Here is a 17,908-nt window from a genome sequence, read left to right as displayed (position 1 = left end):
AAGACATTTTCCTTCGACATTGCCCAAATGAAAACAGAATTTCCTTCTTGGAGTGGTGTGCAGGAAGGCTTAGAAGGGCAGATAGCTAACCTCTGGGTGCATATTCTCCCTGACTCAGAAATTAGATATGATTATGGATGGTGCTTTTCTGAGCAAGGTAACATGTTATTTGTAACATGAACCCAGCAAAGGCTATCCCAAAAGTGTGTGTGTGTTGTCAGGGAGGGGTGGAGTTGGGTTATACCAGTAAGAAAATTGAGGGTTCCTGACGAAGAATTCCAAGGATATGAATTCTATACCTAGGAGACTTCTTGTGAATCTTCTTTAAGAAAGCAGTCAGGTTCGTTCATATGAAAACCATGAAATCTGTTACAAAAGCCTCATAATATGGAGTATACCTGACCCTCCATTCCTAGTGGAAATGCTTCCAGTGGTCATAGCTCACTGGTGCCCCCTTGCGGCACTCAAGCCACCTCACATGTCGTTGCCTTGGGTAAGACCTCTGCAGTGAACAGGGCAAACTCAGCTTCCAGGGGTGGAAACTTAACCTCCAGGATTGGAGGGCATACACGTCTTTTAGATTTTAGTCAAGCTTCTTTCTTATTCTTCTTCTCTTTTTTTTTTTTTTTAGGCCAAAGAACTGCCAACTTTAAAGGATAATGATTTCATTAACGAGGGTCAAAAGATTTATATTGATGACAATAACAAAAAGGTATTCCTGGAAAAACTGAAGAAGGATGTCGAGGTAAGAAAAAGAAACTCAGTATAAGGGACGACCCATTGTATGAATGTCAGCAGTACTGGGTTTTCAGGAGCTCTTAAAACCATCTATTTAAATCGGCAACCAAGGCAAAAACATACGTTGTACATTATCCAAAGCAGAGATAAACAGGTATATCTCATATGTGATCTGGTTTAAAAGAGAAGTGTGCCCATTCAGCAGCTCCCCCTTTAGAGGACAAACAAAAGCAAGCACGCGGCCTCTTCTGCTGGCCTCCCCTCCCTCCGCTTCCCATCTTCTTTGTTGGGTAGGGGGGTAGACTGACTGCCCACGGCAGCCAGGGCCGGGGCCCAGGGGACTGAGTGCATTCTGTCAAAGAGCAGAGCGTGTCGACAAGTGGATAGTCACTATCTGAATTCGGGGTTTTCTCCATCTGAACCACATCTTGGTGTTGCAAGACCCAGCCTCAGTCGCTTAATGCTTCATATTTCCACCAGCCTCTGTGAAGTTAGTGACGTTGGGCCCATCAAGACAGACTTGCCACAGCATGGGAACGGCACAAAGGCAGTTTAGGACACCAGGGTCATGGGGGATGTTGTGAGAAATAAAATACTATGTGGAAATGGGCTTTGAGTCTATAATGGAGCTCTCTTTGTAAATGCTGTTTTACGAATTAAAAATACACCTTTCCCTGTCTTCTATTTATTGTAATGGCATTGCAGTTCTCCCATTCAACTTCCTTATATATAATTCTTCTAGAAATAAATTCAGGAAAAACGTTCTTTTCTTGAAGTTTGTTAGGTTACAAAACAGTGCAAAGAGAGTTCTAATTTAAACAGTTACTAAGCTATGTTTTTCTTAGCTGTTACTTTTGTTCATGTGTGTGCGGTTTTTGTTTTGGTTTTTTTAACTTTGAAGTACAGTTCTCCACATACCAGTACAGATCTGCTACTCAGAGAGGCTTTGCGGAAAGATTTTCTTGTGTCATTAAAAACAAAATGACTTGGGAGTTCCCTGGCGGTCCAGTGGTTAGGACTCGGCTCTTTCACTGCCGGGGCCCAGGTTCCATCCCTGGTCAGGGAACTAAGATGCCACCCCCCGGCAAGCCCAGCCACATGGCCAAAAAAAAAAAAAAAACCCAAACAAAATGACTTGGGCCAAAGAACAAATGTCATGGATTAGATTATATCCCCCATGAGGGTAGAAGCAGTATTATAATTTTCTTTTTAATCTTCTAACATCTTTCATTGCAAGACATGCAGACTGACCAAATTAGTTCATGATTATTTTTAGGTTATAAGTTATTTTAAGAAATTTTTTTGCACTTTAACCTACATCATGTATATGCTTTGATTAGAACCTAGATATTGGTTATTTATGAAGGATACAAGTGTCTTTTTTAAAAAGTAGTTTTTCTCCAGTTTCTCATTATTAAGCATTTATTTTTCCTCAGTTGTCAGTGGTTTTTATTAAAATGCATATTAGCTAAGTATTTCCCTTTTACTTTGGGGTCAACTTGATCTGATAACAAAGTGACACAGGTAGACATGCTCTTTGAGAATTTTATTCATTATTCTGCAAGTCTTTGATCCCAAGAATAATATTGTTTTAGCAATTATGGTAAATAGCCCTTAGGGTTATCTGATCTGCTAGAAAGATGGTTTTCATCTTTTCTTCTGTCCGCTGTATATTACTATGATATTTAGACCCCACAAATAATGTAACTGAAGCTGTTCAAATTTACAGTTGAATTACACAAGGATTCTCTTTGCCCTTTCATTGTCTCTAATAGTGTCTTGATTGGAGGATTTGGATAATTTTAACCCCATCCATGGCTCTCGCACTTAGCTGTTTTGTTGAAATGGAGGCAGGGCATAAGGCGTTCTTTCATTTTAATAAATTCTCAATGGTTGGTAAGTGTCTAGTTTTGAAATTCATGCAGAAGCATTATTAAATTTTTAAGCAGGTAATTATGGTGAAGTAGCTTGACATCTGATCTTGACTAGAATGTAATCTCGTTTCATTTTTCCATCAGGTCCATGCTTTCTAATTTAGCTGGCTGGCCTGTTTAAGTACAGGATTTGGGGGTTGGCGGGGGTGACTCAATGCTTTAAGTAAAAGATGAGTTTACTACAGCTCAATAAATATTTTTGTAGGAAAATTAGAACCTAGGGGTTTTTTCTGCGTTTGAAATTCTGTTCTATTCATATGTCGCTCAAAGTACTTTAGTTCTGATAGCTTTACACATGAGTATACGTGAACCCTTTTCTCCAGAAGAAAGCACTCTATGGAGAGTGAAAAGTCACTTTTGCCCTCTGACCCGCTTCTCGTCAGCTCTGACCAGGGCCCACGCTCATCACTCGTCGGCTCACACTGGGATCCAAATTTCACACAACGCAAAACTGTGCTTTGTGTCCTGTGGCATCCGCCCCATCACAGGCCATCTCATCCCTGACATCTTGGGTCGGGGGTGGGGAGGGGAGGGAGCACTGCGGGCAGCAGGATGGTTGGCAGCGAACACTTACAGAGCATGTAGAGCATAAGTCCTTCCTGCGCAGTCATTCTCTCCCTTCATTCTTCTAACTCCTTGAGGGTGAGTGCTGTTATCCCAATTTATGGATGAGAAAACTGAGCCCAGAGACACTATGTAATTTGCTCAAAGACACACAGCTACTAAATTCAGACTGGGATTTGAGGCCACTGGCAGCCACACTCCTAAACTGCTGATATAACATGCAGATTAAAGATGTTTGTGAAAGCACAGTTGAGACTGTTTTCAGATAAAGTACTCCAAGAGAGGATTATTGCGGCTTTCAACAAGCGATTAAATATAACCTAAACAGGGATGGTTGGAATTTTAATCCTCCATCACAGATGTGTTGGGAGGTGGTGATTCAGTAGAACAAGTGTGTTAATAAACTTAGTAAAAAGTAAATTCAAATCTGTTGTAAAGAAGTTTCCTTTTTTTAATTTTATTGTAGTTGATTTACAACGCTGTTTGTAAATTTCTGTACAGCAAAGTGACTCAGTTATACATATATATATATATATATATTTTTTTTTTTTTTTTTTTTTTGGCTGTGTTGGGTCTTCGTTTCTGTGCGAGGGCTTTCTCCAGTTGTGGCAAGTGGGGGCCACTCTTCATTGCGGTGCGCGGGCCTCTCACTATCGCGGCCTCTCTTGTTGCGGAGCATAGGCTCCAGACGCGCAGGCTCAGTAGTTGTGGCTCACGGGCCCAGTTGCTCCACGGCATGTGGGATCTTCCCAGACCAGGGCTCGAACCCATGTCCCCTGCATTGGCAGGCGGATTCTCAACCACTGCACCACCAGGGAAGCCCTATATATTCTTTTTCATATTCTTTTCCATTATGGTTTATCACAGAATACTGAATATATCAGTAGTTCTCTGTGCTGTACAGTAGGACCTTGTTGTTTATCCACTCTCTATATAATAGTCTGCCTCTGCTCATCCCAAACTCCCACTCCTTCCCTCCCCCACCACCCCCCTTGGCAACCACAAGTCTATTGTCTGTATCTGTGAGTCTGTTTTTGTTTCGTAGATATATTGATTTGTATCATATTTTAGATTCCACATGTAAGTGATATCTTATGGTATTTGTCTTTCTCTTTCTGACTTCACTTAGTATGATAATCTCTAGGTCCATCCATGTTGCTACAAATGGCATTATTTAATTCTTTTCAATGGCTGAGTAGTATTCCACTGTATATAAATATATACCATACCTTTATCCGTTCATCTGTTGATGGACATTTAGGTTGTTTCCATGTCTTGGCTATTGTAAATAGTGCTATGAACACAGGGGGTGCATGTATCTTTTTGAATTATAGTTTTATCTGGGTATATGCCTAGGAGTGGGATTGCTGGATCATATGGCAACTCTACTTTTAGTTTTTTGAGGAACCTCCATACTGTTTTCCATAGTGGCTGCACCAATTTACATTCCCCTCAACAGTGTAGGAGAGTTCCCTTTTCTCCACACCCTCTCCAGCATTTGTTATTTGTAGACTTGTTAATGATGGCCATTCTGACTGGTGTGAGGTGATACCTCATTGTAGTTTTGATTTGTATTTCTCTAATAATTAGAGATGTTGAGCATCTTTTCATGTGATCCCTATCAAATTACCCATGACAGTTCCCACAGAACTAGAACAAAGAATCCTAAAATTTATATGGAACCATAAAAGACCCAGAATTGCCAAAGCAATCCTGAGGAAAAAGAACAAAGCAGGAGGCATAACCCTCCCAGACTTCAGACAATACTACAAAGCTACAGTAATCAAAACACTGTGGTACTGGCACAAAAACAGACATTAATGGAACAGAATAGAGAGCCCAGGAAAAAAAACACACACACCTACAATCAATTAATCTTCAACATAGGAGGCAAGAATATAAAATGGGAAAAAGACAGTCTCTTCAGCAAGTGGTGCTGGGAAAGTTGGACAGCCACATGTAAATCAATGAAGTTAAAACACACCCTCACACCATACACAAAAATAAACTCAAAATGGCTTAAAGACTTAAAAGATATGACACCATAAAACTCCTAGACAAGATCATAGGCAAAACATTCTCCGACATAAATCATACCAATGTTTTCTTAGGTCAGTCTCCCAAGCCAATAGAAATAAAAACAAAAATAAACAAATGGGACCTAATCAAACTTACAAGCTTTTGCACAGCAAAGGAAACCCATGAACAAAATGAAAAGATAACCTATGGGAGAAAATATTTGCAAACGAAGCAACCGACAAGGGCTTAATTTCCAAAGTATACAAACGGCTCATACAACTCATCAACAAAAAAACAACCCAATCAAAAAATGGGAAGACCACCTAAATACACATTTCTCCAAAGACGACACATAGAAGAAGAGTTTATTAACAGCTCTTTAGCCACAGTTTTCTAGAAGGGTTTGTGTGTGACAGGGCTCATAAAAACCTTGAGGAAGATACTAGCTCAGATTTGGTATAATGAGGAATTAATTATGAGGGAAGCAGATTAGGTGGGATATTCTGAGGGAAAAAGAGGCTGATCAAGGTCTGGCGGATAATTATTAAGAAGCTGGAAAGCATGGGACCTAGAGATTATAAAAGATTTAAAAACCTTCATGCATTGAAATCTTATGTATTTAGAAATCACTAATTTGAGTTAGAAGCTTAAAGGGGTAACAGAAAATAGCAAATGTGTATTAAGTTCCTAATGTTAGCTGGAGGTAGACCCTCCAGGGAGCCCCAAACCCCTCTTCTCTTTGGGGTCTGTCATCTTCAGCCCACAGTAGTTTTGTGATGCCCAGCAGGGACTTTCTCTAGCAAGAATCTCAGGTCTGCTGCTGCCTTGTGTTTCCCTCTACTTTAGAAGAGATTTTAAATGACGTTTTATGACCATAAGAGCTGAGGAGTCAATGGGCTCTTCAGCACATCTCCCCCCTTGGCCCACCTCACTTGAACCTGTCCCCATGTTTAAGTTACCTACTTGATGAAAAAAAGGTTTTTACCACAATAACCACACGGACAATGATAAAACCGCGTCCACTGTTACACGCAAGGCACTTTTCATTGCCTCCACTACATTCTCTCTAATCCTTTCCACACCACTGTGAGTTTAGTGGTGTTGTCCCATTTCATAGAATAACTGAGGCTCAGAGAGGTGAATTTATCATCAAGGCACAGAGCTAGTAACATAAAATTTAACTGCCCACCTGACTCCAAAACTTTTTTAATTTTATTTAAGATTATCTGATACTTTAATGGGTCACTCTTATCAGCAAAAGTCATACTCTTAACCACTGTGCTGTCCTTGGTCTTTTCCATTTCTGTCTCAGCCGCACAGATTTGAAGATTTATATAACCCCCATTTCTTATATAATCCCCATTTGGGGCTGCAACTGGTTTCCTTGATTTTGGGTATGTCAGAACAACTTCTTGTCAAGAGATGCATTTTTCATTTCACTGATAGTTTAGTGGGTGATGCTGGGAGCTAACTTCACTTTTATTTACTGAATACAAATGTTTCTTTACTGGGAGAGGAGCCTAAGCAGTGGTCTGACCACAGATCAGAGACCCAGGAAAGCTCTGGGCCTGGCTGATGTTGTGAGAGCAGCACAAGTGCCAGGGGAAGACATGGGCCTGGAGACCCACCCTACTTCGTGTGGCAGTTCAGCCCTGGTCATCACCCCTTCCCTGCCCAACCTTTGGCAGGTTAATTACAGGCAGCCCCTTTTGTACTCTCATACATAAAGCACACTTGAAAGTGTATTTGTACGTCAACCATCTGAAGGTCAAACAGACCTACGTGTTAAAGAGAGATTCTGCTCTGCAGAGCAAAGATATATCGTAAATGGTCTCATTTTGCTTCCAGTAGGTGCTGCCTCTTGCAGTCTCAAAGGAAGGTCTTTTTGCTGTTGCTTTGTTCTTCGTTTTTATTTGGTTTGGATGGTCATTTTTCTTAGAGGAAGGGGTCAGGGGAAATTAGGGAGAGGTAAGGGGGACTGGGGAAGAAGCAGCAGGCATCCCGTTCTCTTGTTCAATAAATACCAAGTAGCTACATCACTTACCTGGGAGTCAGGAGTGCAGTGAGGGTGTCACCGAACCAGGCTCGTTTGTGCCCGACGTGCAGCAAGCCAAACGCAGAGACGCTGAGGTCTGCAGCAGAGAGGGTTTGTTCACAAGGCAGCCAAGCGGGAAGAGCAAATCTCAAATTCGCCTCCCCAAGGCAAGGGGCTCGAGGTGTTTATGGGATAAGCAGCAGCAGTGCTGTCTGAGGCGTGGGGAGCGTGAGGAAAGGCGACTGGGAAAAGGAACGGGAATCGTCGTTCTGCACAGGTTTAACTAGGCTACTGACCTCTGCACGACCCAAGGGTGGAGCTTTCCATCCTCTGCACGTGTAAAAAGACACTCACGCATGCCCAGTTGGAGGGTCAGTGGTCCTATCCAGTCTCAACCAACTCAGCTCAAACTAGACACAGCTGACTCCAAGTTCCTAGAAAGCAGCTGGGCAGATATCATTGTTTAGGCTACGTGCCCCTTGAAGGACATGCAAGTCTTAAAAGACCTTGATTAGTGAAGGCAGGTGAGATGGATTTGACTAATAATGGCAGTTTCAAGGGCAAAATCAGCCAGAGCCCCTGTCCTCATGGGGCTGCAGTGTTTGGGGGAAGATAGAAGTTACTCAAGTAATCTAATATGAGTGTGCAGCTAAACCAGGTGTCCTTAGGGGAAAGTGTGCAGTGCACACATGCCCGGCAGGAATCGGGACAGGCTTCCGTGAGCAAGTGCCCTGCAGTTGAGACCTGAAGGTCAAGTGGGAGGTGAAGGGGCGCAGTGAGGGGGTCAGAGGCCAGAAGAGGGTTCAAGATGGTCCGAGAGGCGATGAAGCCAAACTACCCAGGTCCCGTGGACAGTGTGAGAGTTTGTTTCCACCCTGTAAGAAACGATACCCCACTGAAAGGTCTTAAGTAGGGGCGTGAGCAGATCAAATTATTCCCTTGCCAAAGGACCAGAAGGGGAAGTTCGGGCAGCATCCAACCTTTGCCACTTCCCAGGGACCTTCCAAGGGCCCAGAGGGAGAAGTAGGGATGGGGCGAGGGGGCTCTTGCCTTGCCACCCTGCACGCGGAGCAGGACCTGGCCCGACCACGCCCCACCCACGCTGCACCCACTACACACATGTGGGTGGGAGATGTTGCCACCCAGCAATCCAGCTTCTCCAGCTGTGCCCAGATCTCTGGAGGGCATCCAGGGTACGCAGTGGGGGCGAGGGGAACGGGCCAGAGAAAGCCCCCAGATAAAGGGGTCGGTTGGGGCAGGCACTGTGCTAGGCATGGGAGGGGGCGATGGAGGAGCGTGTCCGGCTCCCGCTTCCATCAGAAAGAAACCCCCAGGCAGGCCTGAAGGAGAGTGCTGAGCAGCGACACAGGCATTTGCTGGTTGATTGGGACACTGGTGCTTGTGCTTACTTGTGATGGACAGCATAATACTCTCCTCCACAGAGTGTGCTGCATTTCAAAGTGCTTTTCACAAGCCGTTCAGAGAGGCTCCCCTGGAAGCTACGTGGGAGGTCCCTGGTTTCCCCATTAGCCAGTCTTAATTGTTCGAAGAAACGTTTTCTTCCCTGTGTCTCCTTCTTGCCAGCCATGCTCTCTGCTCTTTGGTGTAGTACAGCCTCCATGTGGTAAGTGCATCCCTCTCAGCATCCAGCTTTGCATCTCAGGGAAATAATCCCAGCTCTGAGCCAGCCTGAAGTGTGAGGCTACAGCTTTGGCTGGAGAAACTGCCAGGGACCGTGACAGCACCATTAAAGAGGCTCCTGGCTGCTCCTGGGGAAATCTTCTCGCCTCTACCGCCCTTTTGTGAGCTTGCTGTCTTTAAATCTGGGCTTGTGTTTAAGGCATAACTGACCACGTCGCTTCCCACCTTCCAGTTTCTTGCCCAGCTGAAGCTCATGGACTACAGCCTCCTGGTGGGCATCCACGATGTGGAGAGAGCCGAACAGGAAGAAGTGGAGTGTGAAGACAATGACGGAGAGGAGGAGGGGGAAAGCGACGGCACCCACCCTGTCGGAACCCCTCCCGACAGTCCTGGAAATACGCTCAACAGCTCGCCGCCTTTGGCTCCGGGCGAGTTTGATCCAAACATTGATGTTTATGGAATTAAATGCCATGAAAGTAAGTTGAGTTACTATCAACTCTTTTTACCATTAGTTGGATTTTTCTTTTTGCATTGTTATCTACTGGTAATCATCACCCCGGTTAAAAGCATGCTGCCCTGTAAGACTCCTTCTCAAGAGTCCCGATCGATTGATTTCGGGACAAAGTATGTTAAAGGTAACTGTAACCTCTGGTTTTGAACTGTAATGTGATGAGGTCCTTGAACTGTGTGATGTTGAGGGAACAGAGTGAAACCACACAAGTGTGTGTTGTACATATACAACACACATATGCACATGCTTGTGTAAATGTCCATACCATATATAAGAAATGTTTTAAAATATTCTTTTTCTTAGTTATCTTTTATGTGGATCTCAAGTGTCACAAGTCTATCCTGAGCTAGGTACATACGTGGTCCACTCCAAACCCCCTGTGGACATCGTGTAGGGCAGGCATCTCATTGCTACCAGCCCTTTCCTTCTCGGGAGTGCTGAAGCTGGCCCAGCGTGTGGGATGAGAATCTCCGATTTGCTGCTGTGTCTGTCCTCTGCTCTTTCCCCCATTCAGGTGTCTGTGGCCCTCTTCTCTAAAGTGAGATCCATCTTAATCCTCAAAATCTGGGTGATGAGATATTTGTAGGAATATTACATGCTACCGTAGCTACTTATACATGGAAAAAAAAATTTAGAGATAAAAGCAGGCCTCTGATTTTTTGAGTAATAAAAATTGTGGTTCATCATTGTTTAAAAAAATCTCATGGCATAGCAGCCAGGTGAGTTTGAGTTATGTTTTTTATTTTGCTCACCAAAATTGTTTCTTCAACACAGAAAATTAGATATAGTCAAATGTACTTTTTCATGTTGTTCATAATTGAAACATCATCATATTTGTGGAAATATGTAGAAGATGGGTACTGTAGATGATATATGCCTTTATCCAGTTCTGATACTAGATCCAATGAGAATTAGGAACAGCTAATTAGGAACAGTATGTAATGGTAGAAAGTATTAGGGAGCATAATTACTTCTACTTGTTTTAGAGAGTATTTTTTTTTTTTTTTTTTTTAAACATCTTTATTGAAGTATAATTGCCTTACAATGGTGTGTTAGCTTCTGCTTTATAACAAAGTGAATCAGTTATACATATACAATATGTTCCCATTTCTCTTCCCTCTTGCATCTCCCTCCCTCCCACCCTCCCCATCCCACCCCTCTAGGTGGTCAAAAAGCACTGAGCTGAACTCCCTGTGCTATGCGGCTGCTTCCCACTAGTTATCTATTTTACATTTGGTAGTGTATATATGTCCATGACATAGAGAGTATTTTTTAAATAGCATTTTTCTTTATACCAAAGCAATACACAGTCACTAAGGAAAATGAAGATTAACAAAAACAATCTCACCCCTGCACCTCTACTGGCAATATCCTGAGGTTATATCCTCTTTTTTACTTTTTAAATTGAGAGAGAATTGGGGACAGAAAGTTAAGCTGTTTCATAGGGATATGCAAGACTTTTTAAAAGCCTCTGTTGCCTTTGTTTTCAGACCCCTTCGACCCCCATCCCACTGAAATCCCTCACCTCTTCCTCCATCAGCAGCTCGCACTTTTCCAGGTGCTGTCATCACGTGTCCCACAATCATCGCTCTCATCCCTTTACAGATTCGCCTAGGAAAGAGGTGTACTTTATGGCAATTATTGACATTCTGACTCATTATGATGCAAAAAAGAAAGCTGCCCACGCTGCAAAAACTGTTAAACACGGCGTAAGTATCTCCGTTTGGTTTCCCTCTCTGCTCCCTGCTTCCTGTCGTGCAGGAACCAGCTCAGGTCCGCTCCTTTCCGCTGAGCTGCCCACAGTCCTTCATTGGCTCTGGTTCCCTGCAGGGGTCACGCTCTGATGCAGAGTCAGAGCCAGCACGCGCTCTGACCGCCACTCCCAAGTCACTTAAACCCGGCGCGGCTCTTCTTTTACCCACCGGGGTTATTAACAGACACGTGCATCATGAGAATATTACACAAATTCTTTTTTGTTCAAAAAATGTTTCAAAGACAAAAGGGCTGAATGATGACAACTGAGTGTTTTAATATGAAATGTTCAGAACTGAAGCACTATTCTCTGCTTCACATGCTTCCAAGATACGCAATATTATATTCCTTTCCGCACAGCAGATTGTAATTTTTTCTACTACATAAATGTTTTGAGTGCAGGATCAAAGTTTAATAATACGAATCCCTCACCTTTATTGTCCTTGCTCAGAATTCTCACTATTCCCGGCCTATGGTAACTTGTTGAATCCCCGGGATGAGCCTGTGAGGGATAACCAGGGCACTCCTGCTTACCAGGTGAAGAAACTGAGGACGGGAGCTTACGGAGTAACTTGCCAGCCAGGATCACGTCCTAGGCAGTGGTAGAGAGAGGACTGCTCCTCAGGACCCAGCCCCGCCCCCCGATCTCCCAGCGAGGCCCGCCTGGCCAGCTGGACTTCACAAGTCGTGAGTCTCCACTGTGCTTGCATCGTAGGGACCCATTTTGGCTTTCAGGCGTGCCAAAAAGGCCACAGAGCCCATCGCACAGGGATGAACTTGTGCCCTGGCTCGTTCACACTGGCAGGAGAGATGCTTCCCCACAGTGTGGAGCCAACCAAGATCCAGCAGAACATCAACCTCTTCTAAAGGCTCTTTTTCTCTATTTTAAAATCAAGCAGGCTGTCATGTCAGCAATGGAACCAGCCTAACACCATACCCCATTTGCCACAGAAATATTTCAGTCACACCGTCAGCTATTTCTGGTGTTCCCGCTGTGTGCAGCGCACGGACCAGGACCTACCCAGCCCACCGAACACGATAAAAATCCTCTATCAGTCAGAGAGAAGGGTACACAGTAGTTCTCACGCGGGGGTTGGCACCGCAGCCTTCTGAGCACCGTTTGCAAACTGTGTGCCTGCCAGATGCACCACCCCTTTCCCTGATTCTGAGTCCAGCTCAGGAGGCTGCGGGAGGGGCCTCTAAGAGGCTCCGGTAATTCTGATGCTCATCTCTGGTTGAACAACCTGGGTGTATTGCAAGGCCACAGCTGGGCCAGAATCCTATTTCACCTTTCCAGTGTGTGACCTGGAGGAAGTGCTTTGGCGCTTCAGTTCTGCCAGCTGATGAAGGGGTCCTAATGCCTTATTGATGAGATTTTTGTGGTGAATAGACTGAACAGTGGGGGGATGCTCTGTGTTTGTTCCCACCCCTCCTCAAACCTGCTGATATTCTAGACCACGTGAAACCGGAAACAGGCCACAGCAAACATGGCTTCATCTGCATCTCCCCTGTAAGTCACCAGCTCGGCTCCATGATACGGCACACGGCCTAAAATTGGGTGCAGTTTGCAAGAGCAAGACATTCCTCTGCAAAGGAATGTTGTGTCGAGCTGCTGCTGGGAACCATTCTCTGCCTTCAAAACCGGGGCTCTTCCGTGGAGATCCCAGGGGCCCAGGCCAGGCATGGAAATTACAGGTTCCCCTGTGAGCTGCGTGTGTAAAAATAGCATCTGGTGACTTAGTAAAACTCTGGTCCTGCCCTTTGCAGCTCAGGAGGCTGGCTGGTAACCACGGGGCTCTGCTGGCCCGCACTGTGCTCCTGTCCTAGGAAACCCCCCACTGAGCCTCTGCAAGGGGCCGGCTTCCCAGCTCCAAGCAGGTCTCTGTGAACGGGGACGATGGCACCCCCATGCCCGTGCCCCTCCGGGGGAGACGCAGTCACGGCGCTGTGTCTCGCCTGCTTACGGGGCCGGGAAAGAGTCCCGGCAGCTGACACCGCCCCTGCTGCTGCGGCTGTCGCCCCTCATTTCTGAGCACCCAGCCGCTTACCTCGGTCCTGAAAAATGAACACGGTCCTTGTGTCCTTGTCATTGGAGCTTCCCTCTGGCCAAACGTTGCTGTTTGTGTCATTCTCAAGGTGTCTCCAATCTGCTCTCTTGAGAAACAGAAGCACCCTCCCCATGGCTTCTGAATGTTGGCCATGCAGATTCCACATTTGACGGGAGCATCTCAAACGTGGCTGGTTGGATTTTCTTTTTTTTTAGTGGCAGCAGTCACAGTGTGTGTGACAATGGCATCTGCTGGTCCTATGACTCTGCCTCGTTTTCACACACAGATTCCTAAGAGCCTTGGCTATTCAGACCAATATCCAAGATATTCTGAATTACGAGTAGAGGCTGCACAGGTTTGAAAATGCCTGGCTTCATATTCAGCTGAAGTGGAAGTTCCTGCAGGTACTGATAGTAATTCTGTCACTGTTCCTCTCCTCTCACGCTGCCCAGGCTGGTGCGGAGATCTCCACCGTGAACCCAGAACAGTATTCCAAGCGCTTTTTGGACTTTATTGGCCACATCTTGACGTAACGTCCTGCATGGCCGAAGACGGACGTGAGCGTGGGAAGGACAGAGGTGGCTTCGGCACAGGAAAAATGAAAGCCAAACTCAGTGAAGCACACCTCCTCGTTTACATCTTCAGGCCAAGATGACTGATTTGGGGACTACTTGCTTTAACAGCTACCTGATATTTCCCAGCATCACTCTAGCTATTTCTGACTTGGGTGTGTATGGGGGGGGGGGGCGGGGGGGCGTGCGTGCGCACGCACACGTGAGCATCTTCAAAACTGATTGGTTGATGGAAACCGACTTCGGTCAGAGTGTGTTTGGGGCAGTAACCCTCTGATTCCAGCTGTGGACGAATGAATGAATGAATGAATGAGTGAGCACATGCAGTGGGGAGGGGAGAAGGCAATGCATGTCAGACCAACCAGGTTGGCACCACACGATAAACTGTGGATCAGTTTATTTTTTGGAGTTGAAAGATGTGAGACGGGAATCGTAATAATAATGTAGATAATAATGATGATGATAATAATAATGATGGTGATTAAAAGGAAAAAGAACTTACTGCAGATGTTACACTTCTACCACGCACGCTGACACTCCTTAATAGTTGCACCCCGGGCGCTGGACGGAGGAGGCTGGCATCTCCCGCGCATCCTGGTTCAGGTGTCGGGACTCACGGGTGTCTGGGGACAAACGCCCCTCCTCCAGCAGGAAGCTGATGCCCCTAGTGTCTCTCTCTGTACGTTTTCACCTCAGTAAATATGCCCAGGAAAACTGCTTACTTCTCTTTTCTTGCCTGGCGCTTCTTCACTGACACACTCTTACGTTGCAATATAGTAATTAATGCTACAAAATAAAAATAAAGCTTACCTGAAAAGTGCAGTTTTGGGCAATGGCATCTACATCTCCCATGGTGGGAAGGTGAGCAAAGCATTTAGAGCTCTCAATTTTCCAGTTAAACAGTGGTATTTTGTTATGAATTTGCCCTTAACTGAAACCCTCAATATTACTGTTTACATTATTAGGAAAACAGGGATATTTTTGAATCTAAAAATTTAATGTACAGCATGTGATTTTTGAAGTTTACATGTAAAGTCATTTTACAGTGTAGGTGAAATAATGTTTGTCATATTTTGAAATGTATCCTGCAGTCACATTTTAATGGTAGGCGGTCTTTTACAGTAAAAGGAAAAGGGTTTTCCTCCGATGCACATTTATCGACCTAATGATTTTTTTTTTTTTTAAGAAAATGTTTAACCCAGATCTGGTTATGCAAGTTCATTGCCCTAAACTGTGCTGACTGTGTCTAATCAAGTTATAAATTTCCAACATCGATCATGTATTTACCAACTTCCTGGCATTTTCTGAAAGGTGTCAAGCTAAAATATTAGACTTGCTTAGAATAGGTTATCAACTTATACACTGTGCTAAAGCTGTGCCTTTGAAATTCTTTGTTTAAAACGTGAGATGACTTTTGTAGGCAGGTTCAGAAAAGAAAAAAAAAAAATCCACCCCTCAGTAATTACTTACAGCTCAACAAATACCCCGCACCATACTGCCTCTGCCAGTGACTTTCCTTCAGGGCTTATCAAGTCTGCAACTGTGCCCAACGTATGTGGGTTTACTTCAGAAAACACCAGGTGACAGCAGCCGGAATCCCGGGAAGCCAGCAGCAAGGCCATTCTACTACATCTACTGACTTCACAGAGATTTGTTAGCCTCAACAGACGATGTCAACAGCACTGTGACCTTGTTGTACAAATCTGTATTCTATGTGTTTAAATTAATTGAGATGGTGATCTAGTATTTCCCCCCCACCATTCATTCTGGCGTTGAGTCCCTTTCAGTGCTCTGAAGTTATGCTGTAGTTTCTTTGATCCAGGATTACAAAAGCGAGACCCTGAAGTAAAAAGAAGGTACCCATACATTATTTGAGTAACTGTTTCCTTTGTGGCCAATCTGTGTATGCTTTTTGAAGTTTACAGAATGCTTTATTTTTGTCTGTAACAGTCTCTGTCATCCGTTCTGTTGATCAACTCTTCGGACAGAGTGAGGAAGTTTGCCTTGTATCTCCTAGTGCTAACAGTACACTCCAGTCATGAGCCAGGCTTTACAAAATAAAGCACTTTGATGACTCACAAGGTGGAGCCTTCGTGCCTCTCTCTCAATTGTGTGTCTCTATTGCAAACAAAGTTTAAATACTCGGTACTCAGAGAGTCTTCAGCTGATCCCTGAAGAAGTAAAAGTAAAATTGAATCTTTTCACGAACTAGAGCTTAGCCTTCAACCTGTGAACTATTTTATTAGTATAAATGATAGAGACTTCCATGACAAAATCAACTTAATGAAAGATGGGCAGAGAAAAGAAATCTCTTCACTGAATACCCTTTAAAGTTACACAGTCTTACTTTTAAAATTTACCAACCTTAGTTCTGTGTGTCAGCGTTTTTTCTGAAACTTTACTGGGACACCATTGGTGGCTAGAAGGCTTTTTAGAGCGTTCCACTGTCACTGGTGCCAGGTGAGCAAACACAGTTCAGCTGTAGCACTTGTTTTGAAAATGTGTAACTGTTGGAATGCGATTGAGATATGAGGGAATCATTTGAGCGTCATGCGCTTTTCACATCTGCTGCATGCATGTTGGTCCTCACGGAACATTAGATGAACACGGAAGACTGCACCCAGCTGAACTGCGCCAGTAGCAACACGTCAGACACACCCTCAAACATCTCCCTCAGCTCCACACACTGGGGGGCACAGTGGCTGGGACCTGGAGCTGTGGCTCTGCCTCTGACCTCACATCACTCTCCCTTCCTCACTTCCAACAACCCAAGAGCTGCAGCCCTTCTGACGCCCACTACCCATGACCACAGGCATCCTCCAGGTCTTTTTCAAGATAATGTGCCACATTTATTGTGGTATTTATATATTTCCTGACCATTTAGTATGTTTAAAACTGTGCTGTTTGTATTAATAGGCTCCTTTTTTTTTCAGTGTATCACTAATGACACTTTCGGGTGTTGTGCCCCAATTCCATAATTCCCATGAGCTCTGTGGTTTTTACTGTGCAGTTTTGCACAGAGCAGGGATTTTTAGGAACATATGTTACACTACAGCAGAGCTGACTGTGGTCAGCAGGGAGCTTAAATTCCATTTTCTTTGTGGAACACAGACATTCATTTTCATTTTGGTTATTTAATTTCGTGGGTTGAATTCACATTAGTCCCAGAAAATTGGTTATTGCTAATTCATAGAATGACCAGAGTTGGTCTGAAGCATTAATCCTTCATGCGGGCACTTATGGAAACACTGGTTAAGGGTTACATACAAGAGATTAGGAACTGCATATAATGATAATGAAGTGGTAATGCATATAATATATAAGTGTGTAAAATGAAGTGGGGGAGTGGAAAGAAGGCACGGCCGAGAGGTTTAAGCCCTGGAGCTCTTAGCACCCGTGGACTCTGGAGGCCCCAGCGCCACTGCACGTGGCCTCTCCAGGAATTCTGTAACTAACACGAAAACAGTGGTCACAGTGTGTGTCCTGCACGTGTACAGCCTTCTTCCAGCTCTTAAAATCACACCCCATCTCTTCCTCTCTCCCTATCTTAAATAGCACTTTACTTGGCTCCAATCACGTGACTGCTATGTTAAAAATAAAAAAGTTACCCTCTGAAGGGCAGAAACCTGCCTGCCTTTTGGATTCCCGTGAACGGGAGTTACGGGACTCACCTGCTCGGCCCTGGCCCTGCCTGCAGCCCCTCTTCACACGCGACTGGCCTGGCTCTGCAACCATCGGCGCACCGTAAAGTGGCCCAGAAGACCGGCAAAGTGTCTGGAAAAGTAGAATCGACAAGTCCCCTGAGTGATTACTGAAAGTTCCTTCATAAACGGAAACCCCGTCATCTAAACCAAATGTTCTTCAGAAGTTTAGTCCTGTTTTTGCGATTCTGTGAAAATCCTGCCAAAGGGCCATTAACATGGCATAGTCTATAATTTTCTCACTCTTAAATACTTGTTTAGTTTAACTTCATAAGAGAAGGACAAAGGTTAGGATTTCTCTGAATCCACCGTGATATGTCTATGTTTTATGGAATCCTACACATGCTGCTGGGAGAGGGGTCCCAGATGAGGAAACCTTGGCCCAGAGAAGCT

At 44.5% G+C, this 17,908-nt stretch overlaps 1 protein-coding gene across 1 annotated transcript in view; it reads left to right on the top strand.

Annotated features, from left to right (window-relative positions):
* The window catches only part of PIP4K2A (phosphatidylinositol-5-phosphate 4-kinase type 2 alpha), a 181,876-nt gene extending 165,981 nt beyond the window's left edge, over positions 1-15,895 (top strand). Inside the window, exons 7-10 of the mRNA XM_068561276.1 lie at positions 632-745; positions 9,164-9,407; positions 11,048-11,151; positions 13,695-15,895. Of these exons, the coding sequence (XP_068417377.1) occupies positions 632-745; positions 9,164-9,407; positions 11,048-11,151; positions 13,695-13,775 (543 nt within the window). The 3' untranslated portion in view covers positions 13,776-15,895. The remainder of the gene's footprint in view (positions 1-631; positions 746-9,163; positions 9,408-11,047; positions 11,152-13,694) is intronic.
* The last annotated feature ends 2,013 nt before the right edge of the window (positions 15,896-17,908 follow it).

The sequence above is a fragment of the Eschrichtius robustus genome, chromosome 1 (genome assembly GCF_028021215.1).
Source record: "Eschrichtius robustus isolate mEscRob2 chromosome 1, mEscRob2.pri, whole genome shotgun sequence".
In the NCBI taxonomy this organism is placed as follows: Eukaryota; Metazoa; Chordata; class Mammalia; order Artiodactyla; family Eschrichtiidae; genus Eschrichtius; species Eschrichtius robustus.
The sequence above is the reverse complement of the archived record's forward strand: the minus strand, read 5'-3'. Positions and strand labels throughout refer to the sequence as shown.